Raw genomic sequence first — 13,000 nt, 5'->3', positions numbered from 1 at the left:
GGCCAGGGAGGAGGGCCTGGGAGGGACGCGGGCCCAGGCCCAGGAGCCCCTCCTCACCTGCCCCCAGGGCCGCCTCTGGGCCTCAGGTGAGGGAAACCTGACTCCCTGGCCAAGGCCAATGTCTAGGCATGTCCGACCTCCTCCCTGAGATGCCCCAGATCCCCAGGCTCTGTGGGCTGTGGGGACAGCCCGAGGATTCTGTGGCGGCAGGGGTGAGGCCATCAGGGCAGAGGGTGGGGAACACTCCCCAGTGGAGCGCGGCCTGGTTCAGACCTCTTTGGGCCTCAGTGTCGCCCACCACCCCTCGGGGAGGAGGCAGTTAAGGAACAAGATGTGAAGGCTGTCACTTTGGCCCAGGAGGTTTAGGAGATGGAGTGGGGTGTCCTGGGCCTTTACAGGAGTGGACCTGGGGGATGCCGAAAGCCTGATGGCAGGTAGGGTCTGTGGGAAGATCTCTGTTCTCCAGCTCAGAGGGGGCATGTCTGTAGGGGTGGGTGTGATGGGGTGAAGCCACAGTGGGTGAGCAGCCTCCAGGAGACACATCTGGACCCCTGGTCCTTACCTGTGCCTTCTCCTCTCCACTCAGGCCCCTGGTTTGTCCCCCAGCCCCAGCTGCACCTGGGAGGGGCTAGTCTCCTTCTGGACTGGAGCAAGGGCCATAATCGACGCCACTCCCCAGTCCCCATGGCCCAGCACCTGGCCCAGATATGGGCCTCAGGAATAAGGATGAAAAAGGGGATCGTGCGTCAGGGATGAGACCTACTGGTCAGGTGTCCTGCTGGCGCAGACCTGCCCTGGGGGCAGTCACCCATCACGGGCCTCCAAGGGCCCCCCATTAATGAAGAGGACAGGCTCAGGGAGTGTCTGGGGTGACCTGGCCTGGCACTGGACAGCAGGACCAGGGCTGGCTTCAGAGCCAGAGGCTCGGCCATCCAATCACTAGCTGGGTTTCCTGGGCCCACCCTCTCTGCACTCAAGTCTCTCATCTGAGAAATGGGTGATGATGAACGCCCCCAGCTGCTCCACAGGTCAGGGAGATGCTGGGTGTGTGGCAGGCCCCTTCTCCCATGTGACCTTCTTTCCAGAGAGACCACAGAACAGTGGACTCCTGTCCCCCAGGATTGGAAAGGGGGCTCTGGCAGGTGGGCCTGGCTGAATAACTGGTGGGGCCTGCGACAAAACAGAAACACAGGCCTTTGTTCAAAGTCAGCAGGAATTGCACAAGAGCCTGGGGCGGGGAGACAGCCAGGGCCCTGCGGACCACCGCCCGCTGAGGCTCCACTGTGGGCAGCTCCTTGTGGCTGGGGGATGTTGAGCTGGGATGTGGGGGACCTGGGCTTTGGTAGGGCTGCCACCAAGCCCGAGGGCCCAGGATCATCACAGCTCACACCTGGCACCCTAGAGCCCAGCCGCACACTGGCAGGCACCCACGTCCATGAAAAGGGGGGCATGGGGGAGACACCAGCCTGGGCAACCATCGTGCCTGGAGCTGGCAGGGTGACCGGGCCAGTGGCCTGGGATATCCGGGTCAGGGGCCCAGGAGCTGGAGCAGGTGGCCTGTGGAAGTGGCCAAGGTGGTCTGGGTAGGGAGGCGGCTGTGAAGGGCACGGGGCTCAGGCCCCAGCCTCATGGCAGGGAGTGGCCAGCGGAGGAAGGAGGGCAGGACCCCGAGCGGGCCACCACCACTTCCGGGGGTGCTGGGCCGGGTCCCTCCACCCCTCCCGGCAGGCACAGCGCAGAGCCTGCCTGCGTGGGGAAGCTCCTCAAGCGTCACACGCACTATTCTCAGCCTCTCTCCTTTTATGGCTCCGGAAGTGTGCCCTGGAAGCTGCAGGGAGAGATCTAAATGCAGATGCAGAGAACAGCGGGAAGGCGCGCCGCCACCCCCTCCCTGGCACGGGCTGTCCTGAACCCCAGCTCCCGGGGCGTCTGGACAGTGCCAGCTGGTAGCAAACCCCTGTCCTGGCGGAGGAGCTGGGTACACCTGGGGCTCCTGCCGCATGATCCGGGCCCCCTGGGCATCTGGGGAGGCAGCCTGGCTGGGGGCCCAGTGGAGCAGAGAGGAGGGGGCTGCTGCCTGGCTCCAGGCCCCCCAGGCAGCCCCCGAGCTGTTCCTGAGTCCTTGTCGCACTGTTCCCACACTTGACTGCCAAGGTCACCAAGCAGACACTGGGAGCTTGACTCCCTCTTATCCCTGACCCTCTAAACAGCCCTCAAACCGGCCCCCCACCCACCGTGGGGCAGCCTCCAGCTGGGAGGTCGTGCCAGCAGCTCCCCATTTGCTTTCCCCTGCGGCCCTCCTCTCTCTGGCCACAGACCCAGGTTGGAGGTCGCTTCCCAGCCAAGATGAGGAGGAACCCTTTGGATCCACCCCATCCAGCCCCCTTCCCCTCCAGGCCCTGCCGCTGGAGGGGGACTGAACCCAGCTCGCTCTGGCTTCTCTGCCCATGGGGGCCCCTCTGGGCTGCTGGCTCCAGCAGCTAGGGGTGCCAGGCATCCCTGGCCAGAGTCTCCTCAAGGCAGGAACCAGATGGGCCTTGTCCACTCCACGTGCCCAGAGCAAGCTAAGCGGCTGGCACAGTCAGTGAGCAAGATCATAGTAGAAGGACAGATCAGGAAGTCACCCTGGACACACGGACCGTAGAAATGCAGACACACAGACATGAGGCTCTACAGAAGACTCACTGCTTGGGGAGACCAGGGAGCCTCCCTGGAAGTGGTGGCACTAGGCTCAGACTTAGACAGTACAGAAAGCCATGCTGAGTCCTTGTGCTCAGGTTTTAAAACTGGGTAGGCCTTTGTTAGCTGAACAAGGGGTGGGGGCAGTGGCACTCCCAGTGGAGGGAATGGCATGGCTGGTCCACACTCCTAGCCACACACCATTGCCACAGCCGCTGAGCTGCCCATTTAGTCCTGCGTGACCACTGTGGGAGGACCACGTGGGGCCAGAGGGCCTAAGGGATTTGCGGGAGGTCACACAGCTAGAGGAGAAGCAGTGTGAGGAGGCAGTGCCCAGTGCCCATCCCTGTCCAGTGCCCTGTGGACACCCAGATGGGCTGGAGGGACAACCACCCAGCAAGCCCCTCCCAGCCCATTGCCCTGTCCAGGGCTCCTACCTGAACACCTGCCCCTGGCAGGGGTCCCCCCAACACCTGACCTGCAGTGCCCCCGTGGGCCCCTTCCTCTCCTTGTCCTGGCCTGGGGTGGGGGTCCCAGCCTGGTGTTTTGGAAACTGAGCTCGGGCCTCTGAGTGAAGGCTCGCCCTGCAGGTGTGGGCAGATGCGTAGGGCCGCATGCAACCTGCATCCTCTGGGCCTGTGTGGAGTCACGGTGAGGACCCTATTTTGTGGGGCCACCTGTGCCTCCCTGTACCCCATTTTTCTCAGTGCCTGTTAAGTTGGCTCAGGAACTGTTGTTCTGACTGAATGGCTGACTCACCCCATGGTTGAACAGGGGAGAGATGGTTGTGCCCACTTTACGGGTAAGGAAACTGAGGCCGGGAAAGGGCAGGGGCTGTGGGGACTCACCCACCACGTCTGGGATGCCTCCGGGCGCCACAGGCCTTTCCCGTGCCCTCTTACCGTCCTGCCCTGGCTCTGGCCTTAGCTTCCCCTCACCCAGGTCATGGCTGGGGGTGGGGGTGAGGTTCCCTGGAGGCTGGGCTCTCCACCAGCTGGCCCCGGGCTGCTGGGGTATGGGCACCTGTGAGGCACAGGGGGCAGCCGGCTCGGGCACCTCCCTGCCAGCACTGTTGGAAAAATACAGAACTTCCCCTGGATGGGAGGTGCTGCGGGAGGAGGCAGGAGGCAGGAAGGAGGAGGGTCTGGTGTGTGGGGGCCCAGAAGAACAGGCTGCCGGTTCCGGGGACAGGACACAGCACACAGCACACACACCCTGCCAAGCCCGGAGGGAGAGGAAGCGCGGAAGGAAGGAGGGGAGGGGGCGGAAGGAGGAGCCTCCTGGGACTCTGGCGCTGGGAGCCCCTCTGGGTGCAGCGCCTCCGCTCTGGGGCACCCCCCGCCACAGGTCTGACACCAGCACCGAGGGGCCTCCTGAGACCCCTGCCTGGCTTGCCCGGTCTCCTGGGGTCTCTCAGCAGCTGCTCTGGTTGCAGGAGGAACACCTGGCAGGTGCAGCCCAGGGACCCCACCTCTGCCACCTGCGGTGGTGGCCTGGGCAGAGCCCCCCACCAGGGTGGAAATATCCCCTTGAGAAGAGGGGCTGGCCTTGCCCCCCCCTCCGGTGTCTCTGCCCTCCACCCCATCCTCCTGTCCTCTCTGGCCTCCGCCCGGTCTGGGCTCTAGCCCAGTGGGTGTGCCCTGCCCTCAGCCCACCCCTGTGTCTGCCTCTCCGTATACCCCCCAGCTCCACTGAGGGCACCCTCCCAGGAGGGATGGGGGAGCCAGGGGGTGGGAGTGGGGTGGGGTGGGGGCAAGGCCAGCTGTGAGGCCCAAGTGTCCTCGCAGCTGCCCGGGCTCAGGTCCCCCGCCCTTCTGCCAGCTGCTCCCCCAGCGCGTCTGTCATGGGGGCCTGTGCAGCCAGGGCAAGGGAGCGGGGCCCAGTGCTGCCCAGGGGGCACAGAAGGCAGACAAGGAGGAGCCACGGGGTGGTGGGCTCCAACCACACCCCACCTCCCAGGTCCCAGGAATAACAGCCTGACAAGTTGGGGGAGATCCTCCCGCCAGGACCAGGTGGGGCAGCAGGCCTGGGTACTGTGACCCCATTTTACAGATGGAAAGTTGAGGCTCAGTTGAGCAACTGCCAAACATCTGACAAAAAAGGACAGAGAAGGGCCCTTCCTTTTTCCTTCCCATGCCCGGTCCTGAATGCCTAGTCTGGGCCAGGCCCTGTTGCGGGTTCTGGTAAATCAGCTGTGAGCACCTGAACATGGGGGCTGGCCTTAGAGGCACACACAGCCCAGAGAGAAGGGAGAAGCAAGAGGCGGCGGCCTGGATTCCGGGCAGGAGAGGAGTGGCCTCGTGGGAAACCCCTGCAGAGCCAGGACAGCAGGCTGGGCAGCACTGGGCACCGAGGCCAGGTGGACGGAGACCCCACCAGGAGCAGTCAGGAGCAGGCCTGCGCTGGCCCCAAAGCACAGGGTCGGCCTGGCCCTTCTCTCCCAGCCCCACTAGGTGTGTTAGCGGAGGAAAGAGGCCACATGACAGGGATGGCCCCACAGGGCAGCAGGATGGGAAGTAGGCATGGGTGGAGGGTGGGCACTGGGATCACAGCCCAAGCCCAGGAAGAAGGGCCAGGTGGGAGCCAGAGGCAGCCCCCGTCCCCACCGCCTAGGGCAGGACGGCCTGACTCAGGCACAAGGAGCCCCATCAGCTGGAGTGTGTGAGTGTGAGGTGGCACGTGAACTCTGCCCCCACAGGAGTTTGTGCTCACACCAGGGTGCTAAGTGGTGCAAAATGCCAACACCCTGGGAGAGTCTCCCGTGCAGACACTTTGGGAAGTTTCGGAAGCTTGAGGCTGGTGTGAGTCCACATGCTGTGGCTGTGGCCCTGCTGGGGAGGGAGGTGACCTCTGCCCCTCAGCCCCAAGGTCATACTCGGTGCCCCCAAAGGGGAGCAGGGAGTTGCTAGGGGATCCCTGAGGAGCAGGGAGGCTTGGGGTACAGGGGGCCTGTCTCATCTTGCTGAGCAGACCCCATGGTATATCTGGAGGTCCGGGCAGTGGGGACAGGGAGCCAGCCCCAAGGGGTCCCCGGAGGTAGGTGTGAGCTCCCAGGGTCGTGGACCTGGTCACACGGCACCCACAGGAGGGCAGGCGCTGGGGAGGAAGGGGCTGTCGGGACACCCAGGGCTCCAGCTAGGGGCAGGGCTCTCTGAGGCTGTGGATTTGGGAGCGGAGACCCTATCTTGAAATAGGCATGTTAGCAACATCCAGTCGGCACCTGGGCACTGCAAGCCTGGAGCCCTAGGGGCAAAAGGTCAGAATCCCAGAGGGACTGAAGTGGGGGCTGCCTGGGTCCTAGCATTGGGCGAACCCCTGTGGTCTCTTTGGCCTGCCTCCCCCCACCCCACAGGAGCAGAAAAGCTTGGCTTGGAGCAGGGTGGGAGCTGGACTGCCCTCCCTCTTTGCGCCTTCCTGCTCTGCTGGGAAGGGGGACTGGGGCCCACACACTGCACCTTCACCCCTGCTGTTGGGGGAGGGGGTGTGAAAAGCGGGATGGGGGTGGTCGCCCTGTCCCAGGCACAGGGAGCCACGGTCTCTTTTCCGGAGGCGGAAGAATGGAGCCTGAGGCTCCAGTGCGGGGGTTTGCTGCAGCTTCTGGGGTGATAATTGGGCAGCGATTAAGTGTCCGGGCGCAGTGGCTGTCGCCTGTCACCCTGTGAGCTGTGAGCGCAGCCTCGGTGCAGGGCCTGCCTGGGCTCTGCGCCACCTGCCGCAGCATCCGCCCCCACACTGTGCTCAGGCCCACCTCAGGCTGGACTGGCCATGGGGGGGCACCAAGGGGTCTGGGCCAAGCCCTGCCCTGCCTGCTGGGCCACCTCGAGATCCCCTCTGCGGCCTGGCTCCCCTGACCAAGGTGATCTGTCACCCACTTTCCAGCCTCCTGCCTTTGCTCAGCCCCTTGCTATCCCCGCCAGCCCCTCTTGTGTCCACCGCTTCTCTCAGCATGTCAACCCCTGGGGACCCTCGGCCCTGGCTGGACCTCTTTCCTCCAGGAGCCCCGCCAGAGTGCTGCAGCCTTGGGTGGGGTGGGGTGGGGGCTGGAGGCCACTGTGGCCTGAGGCCCAGAGCTGGTCAGAGCATCTGGGCCTGCGTGCCTCCCTCAGGGCCACGTGGTCTCTGTAAACGGCAGTGGGTGGCCCTGGTCACTCGAGTGCTGGCTCTGGCTCTGGCACTCCCACCGCCCAGCTGGCTCATTGGGCACCTTCCCCCACAAGGGCCCCCAGACCCCCAGGCATGGGCACGAGCTCACGGACACAAGCAGCCCGCAGTGACCAGGAGCCACACGCATATATCTCACGGGGTAGGGAAGGCTGCCTCCTCGGGCTCCCAGCTGGACGGCTCTGGGACTCCTGGCAGCTTCTCTGCCTGACTCCCCCTCCCTGCTCTGTGCTGCCCCTCCACCCTCCCTTCTCTGCCCACCCACTCGCCTTTAATTAGAAATGCCAGGAAAGCGATTTTTGGGGAGTTTTTGCCAGAAAGATATCCCCCCACCAGGAGTGGAAGCTCAGGGGGGAAGAGAAGCCGGATAGACTCTGGGTTACGGGGAGGCCTCCCAGGAGAGCAGGGGGAAGGGGCCTGGAGATCCCAAAGTGTGGGCACCTGCATGCTCTCTAGGGTGTGAACAGGAGGGGGGCTGTGGGCCTGTGTGAGGAGTGGGCGTGGGCGGGGGGATGACTGTGCATGCGGGGGGCTATGAGTGTGCATGCGGGGGGCTATGAGTGTGCATGCGGGGGGCTATGAGTGTGCATGTGGGGGGCTATGAGTGTGCAGCGTGAGAGTGGGAGAGGGAAGCTGGCAGCAGGCCCTAAGGTGATCCACCACCTGCTGGTGGCTGTGGGCAGTGGTGTGTATTACCTGTGCCCAGAGAACATCAGAGGCCCGGGACCCATAACCATCCATCCTGGGGTAGCCCGGGAAAGGCGGCCCTCCCCCACCGCTGTTGCCAAGGAGGCGGAAGGGGCCTCCCTCCCAGGGGAATCTCAGCTTCCGGAGCCCCATTCCTTATATGGTGCTTTGCTGTTCCCTGCCTCTCCCGACTGCAGAAGTCGGCCGGCACCCCTTCCCTGCCTCCCTCTGCCCTTCCTCTTAGAAGTCTTGGAGCTTCCGACCAGGTGCCCTCAGTGGCCTGGGGGGTTTCAGGGCCCAGCACCCTGCAGTGGGCTGCAGGACCCCTCCATCTCCTCCACAGCCCAACTCCCCTCGCGCCCCCCACCCCCACCAAAGCAGCTTCCAGATTTCTCTGGAGGAGAGAAATGTAAAGTCTTGGGCCTCACTAAAGACCTGGGAGTGGGGCACCAGGCAGCCTTAACCATCGTTACACAAGTGTCCACACATCCACACCAATGCCAGGGGCCCAGGCAGAGCCAAGGCTTGGGTGCGTCCCTCACCAGGCGCAGAGGACCAGCTCAGGGCCCGGATTCCAGGGCGCCGGGCAGGGGGAGGCAGAAGCCGGAGGCCACAGCTGGGAACTCACACCTGACACTGGGGAGGGCTGCCTAGCGCACCTGTGCATAGAAGCGTCCTGAAAGCCTCGGGCTCCAGGGAAGAGGATCTGAATGTCGGGTGGTTGCCAGGGCTCATCCGTGGCTGAACATCCTGAAAAGCCGACTGGGCAGGGGCAGGGGCAGGGCCGGTGGGGACCCAGGAGAGCAGAGCCCAGCTCCACCCCACCCCCAGTAAGGAGAGAGCGGTAGGAGGAGGATCGGACCCTGGGATCCTGAGGGAGGGGCTTCCTCCTTACCTTTGGGCGGGGGCAGCGCGACAACCTGTCTCAGGCCCCCGGGAGCCCGCACCCGCGCCTCCCGGCGCCGCGCTGGAGCGTGGGAGGGTCGCTGGTCCCGCAGGTTGAATGGGCCCGCGGGCGGGGGAGCGCGCATTAGTCACCCCGGCAGCTAGTGCAGGGGGCGGGTCCTCGCCGGCCTGGCGAGGGGGCGCGGGGAGGCGGGGCGCGGGCGCGAGCGGGCGCCTGGGCCAATGGGAGCCGCGCTCGCCTAGGGGCCGCCCACGGGCGCGCGGCGGCATAAAGAGCCCCGGCGGCGCTTGGGCGCAGAGCTCGCAGCTCCTCCGCGGTCTGCTGCGAACGTCCAGCTGCCGCCGCGCCGAGGGTCCCAGCGCGCCGCTCCGCCCGACCCACCGCCGCAGGCTCCCGCATCTCCGCACAGCCGGTCTCTCAGGACTTCGCTATCCGATCGCCTCGGCTACCGGCACGCAGATGGAGCTGGAGCACATGAGGAGCGGCGGCCTCCACGCCTACCCGGCGCCGCGGGGCGGCCCGGCGGCCAAGCCCAACGTGATCCTGCAGATCGGTAAGTGCCGGGCCGAGATGCTGGAGCACGTGCGCCGGACCCACCGGCACCTGCTGGCCGAGGTGTCCAAGCAGGTGGAGCGCGAGCTGAAGGGGCTGCACAGGTCGGTGGGCAAGTTGGAGAGCAACCTGGACGGCTACGTGCCCACGGGGGACTCGCAGCGCTGGAAGAAGTCCATCAAGGCCTGCCTGTGCCGCTGCCAGGAGACCATCGCCAACCTGGAGCGCTGGGTCAAGCGGGAGATGCACGTGTGGCGGGAGGTCTTTTACCGGCTGGAGAGGTGGGCCGACCGGCTGGAGTCCATGGGCGGCAAGTACCCGGTGGGCAGCGAGCCGGCCCCCCACACCGTCTCTGTGGGCGTCGGAGGTCCCGAGGGCTACTGCCATGAGGCTGACCCCTATGACTACACGGTCAGCCCCTACGCCATTACCCCACCACCGGCTGCCGGGGAGGTGCCCGGGCAGGAGCCAGCGGAGGCCCAGCAGTACCCACCCTGGGGGCCTGGTGAGGAAGGGCAGCTGAGTCCCGGGGTGGACACCCAGATCTTTGAGGACCCAAGGGAGTTCCTCAGCCACCTGGAGGAGTACCTGAGACAGGTGGGTGGCTCTGAGGAGTACTGGCTGTCACAAATCCAGAACCATATGAACGGGCCAGCCAAGAAGTGGTGGGAGTTCAAGCAGGGCTCCGTGAAGAACTGGGTGCAGTTCAAGAAGGAATTCTTGCAGTACAGCGAGGGCACGCTGTCCCGAGAGGCCATGCAGCGCGAGCTGGACCTGCCGCAGAAGCAGGGAGAGCCGCTGGACCAGTTCCTGTGGCGCAAGCGGGACCTGTACCAGACGCTGTATGTGGACGCCGAGGAGGAGGAGATCATCCAGTATGTGGTGGGCACCCTGCAGCCCAAGCTCAAGCGCTTCCTGCGCCACCCGCTGCCCAAGACCCTGGAGCAGCTCATCCAGAGGGGCATGGAGGTGCAGGACGGCCTGGAGCAGGCGGCCGAGACGGCCAGCCCCCACCCGCCCACCGAGGACGAGGCGGAGGCCGTCACGCCAGCCCTCACCAGCGAGTCCGTGGCCAGTGACCGAACCCAGCCTGAGTAGAGGGCAGCCTAGGCCCCGGCTTGCCCACCACAGCCCAATGGCCTTTGCCAGCTGGACTTTGGAGCTGGGATGGCTCCTGAACTGGGGGGCTCTCATCTTCCTCCAGCTGGGCACCCCCTTTGCTCGGCCTCCTAGCCCGACCTGCGCACAGACACGTCAGCCAGATGTGGGCAGTATCCCCTAAGCGGCAAAGGAGCCCCTCTCCATTGCAGGGCCCCTGCCTGGTCATCCCCCTCTGTCTGTCTGCCCCAGTCCCGAACCTGCCGGCCTGCGACCCCACCCTCCACACTCTCAGGCTTCCTCATTCTGCTCAATGCCTGGGCCCTCTGGGCACTCAGAAACCAAGTGTCCAGGCGGCATGCCCAGTGTGCACCAAGCTCAAGGAACGCCCCAGGGCAGAAGCTAAGAGCAGAACCAGTGCTGTGGGAACCTCGGCTTCGGGGAGACCACCTGCCCCTGGAAGTTGCCACGCAGCTGGCTGGCACCCTCGCTGCCACACACGCCAGCTGGGGCAGTGTGGCTCCCTCCTCCTGGGGGCCAAGAAGCCATAATAAATGCAGCCGCAGCCACAGCCGCAGCAACAGACCTGGTGTCCTGGTGCCTCCTGGCCCCTCAGGTGAGGCCCTGCCCCGGTGATACCACCGCCAGGGGGTGCTGTCAAGCGGGAAGGGCCCAAAGCCAACTTCTTTTCTGGGGAGCCTCTGGGCTCAAAGCATCCCCAGCAAGTTAGTTTGGGGGTGGGATGGAGGGCTTCGCAGAGGCAGGAAGGAGCAGAGACCCAGGGACCTGAAGGGGGACTGATGGGGGAGGTGGGGCTGGGGGAGTTGCTGAGCCAGCTCTCTCATGGCCCCTTGTGCTCTCTCTTCCTCCCAGCACCAGTGACTCACGCCAGCCCAGGAAAGGATCGAGCTCTGCTTGATGACTCACCCGCGGCCGGCGAGGGTCCCCCAGGGCCTGGGTCCTCGGACCCGGCTGAGGCAGCAGCCAGAGCCCTCGGAGCCAGGAGAGTGACTCCAGGTAATGGAGCCCCATCCCTCCCCCCTGAAGCCCCGTCCCTCAGCTGTCCTCCAGGGCCTGTGGGCTCCCACCGAGGCCCCCTCCGCCCCACCCCACTCCCTGTCCCATGCTCTCCCCCAGTCCTCTGGGCAAGCTGCCGGGCAGCGCACCAGCTCCTCGGGGGGCTTCCGCCCTGGGAGGGTTCCCTGCAGCCCCTGCTGGCCTCTGGCCCTGCCCCTCATGGTCCCATTGTCTTCCTTTCAGGTCTGAGGTTCCCACGGAGCCTCTGCGGCTGCACTGGGCAGTGCCCCCTGTCCTCCCCCTACACAGGAGGAGAGGCCTGCAGCCAGCAAGGAGGCTGCAGAGAGGAGGGCCCGACAGAGAGCCGGTGCTGAAGACGGGCCAGCGTGAGGGCCAGGGCCTGCCACTATGCCCGCCCCGCTGGCCGCCAGCCCGCCCGCCCGCCCCCAAGGCTGCTGTGGCTGGAGCTGGGGTCTGCAACCTCTAGCCCTGTCTTGCTCCAGCTCACAACCCCCACCCATGGTGGGGCCATCCTCTCCTGCCAGAGCTTTACACGAGCCCTAGGGCTGAGGCCACAGACTCTGCCCCTGCTCCACGGCCCCAGCCTCAGGACATCCCGGCAGCCTTTGCTCCTGAGGCTCATGCAGGTTCTCTGCCAGGCCCTGGTTTTGCCCAGGCCTGGACCCCCACTTCCTCCGGCACCAACATGGTGCTGGCTGGCCACTCGTGTCTGCAGTCCAAGCAGGCCCTGGTTGGGGGTTCTCTTTTCTGCCTATCTACTGAAGGTTCCCAGAAATGCAGGATTGTCTGTAGGTGAATCTGCCCGCCCCTCCATCCTGTGCCCCTGCCAGTCCCTCAGATTTTATTTTTGCACATAGGCCGTAACCCATACCCACAGGATGGCACAAGCTACAGGAGGCCCTAGGGTCCTCAAGAGAGTGTAGCCACCCCCACTCCTCATCCCCTCACAGACCCATCTGTGGATGTCAGGCCAGGCTGTGTACACCCCTGCCACCTTAACCTAAAGACAGACTCTTTTGTAAGATTTTGCTAATAAAACACTGAAACCTCTTGGGAAGTGTGTGCTACTATTTTTCTTCCGGCTTTGGCTGGCTCACCTGGAGCTGGGTCTGGGGATCCCTACGAGTGCAGACCGGAGGGTCTGTGGGAACTGAGAGAGCACAGCCCTGGCCTCATAGGGCAGTTGGTCAGGGTCCTGGGTCCTCAGGTTAGAGGGACCTAAGAGGGCTGCCCCATGCCAGCCTGCTGCAGGCCACTTGTCCTGAGGCCACCTGCCGTGGGGGGATTGGGAGAAGCCATCATTCACACTGAGCAGAGGACTGGCCCCTGCAGATCCCGTCCACTGCCTGCTGGGTGTGCATCTTGGGGTCCTGAGAGCCCTTCTGCTCCAGTGTTCAGCCTACACAGAGGCCTGCAGGCCCAGGGGCCCAGCAAGGCAAGATCCCTGCTAGGAGAGCCTGGACTGTGAGATCATGAACTTGTCTCTATGAACCTCGGTTTTCTCACCTGCAAAATGAGAAGCATCACTCTTACAATCCATGCATGGGCTTAAGAACTCAGAAACGAGGGCCATCCAGCGTCCTGTGTGTCATTGGCCTCATCTGCCTCTGTGGTGCCTGAGAGGGAGGGAGAGATGGCCTGGAGGGGACGTGAACCCCTGCTCCAGCCAGTGTTCAATGAGAAGCAGGACCGCTGGGAGATGGACTTGTTTCAAGGCCCTGGCTCACTCAGCACGGGGCTGGCTAGGGCAGCCCAAAACCTGGAGGGCAGGCTGGAATGCCCCGCTCGACTGGGCTGCTGCCCACAGGCCAGATTTCCTCCTAGGCGAACGTGTGCTTTGCTTCTCAGGCTCTTGAGATGACTGAACCAGGCCCACCC

The 13,000-nt window shown here is 64.8% G+C and overlaps 1 protein-coding gene across 1 annotated transcript; it reads left to right on the top strand.

Moving 5' to 3' along the window:
* Window positions 1–8,621: 8,621 nt before the first annotated feature.
* On the top strand, window positions 8,622–12,173 carry ARC (activity regulated cytoskeleton associated protein). Its single transcript, XM_036922567.2, has 3 exons — window positions 8,622–10,700; window positions 10,958–11,101; window positions 11,345–12,173. Exon 1 carries the CDS (start codon window positions 8,894–8,896, stop codon window positions 10,082–10,084), a length of 1,191 nt encoding a protein of 396 aa, XP_036778462.2. The 5' UTR covers window positions 8,622–8,893; the 3' UTR covers window positions 10,085–10,700; window positions 10,958–11,101; window positions 11,345–12,173.
* The last annotated feature ends 827 nt before the right edge of the window (window positions 12,174–13,000 follow it).

The sequence above is a fragment of the Manis pentadactyla genome, chromosome 3, assembly GCF_030020395.1.
Source record: "Manis pentadactyla isolate mManPen7 chromosome 3, mManPen7.hap1, whole genome shotgun sequence".
Lineage (NCBI taxonomy): Eukaryota > Metazoa > Chordata > Mammalia > Pholidota > Manidae > Manis > Manis pentadactyla.
The sequence above is the reverse complement of the archived record's forward strand: the minus strand, read 5'-3'. Positions and strand labels throughout refer to the sequence as shown.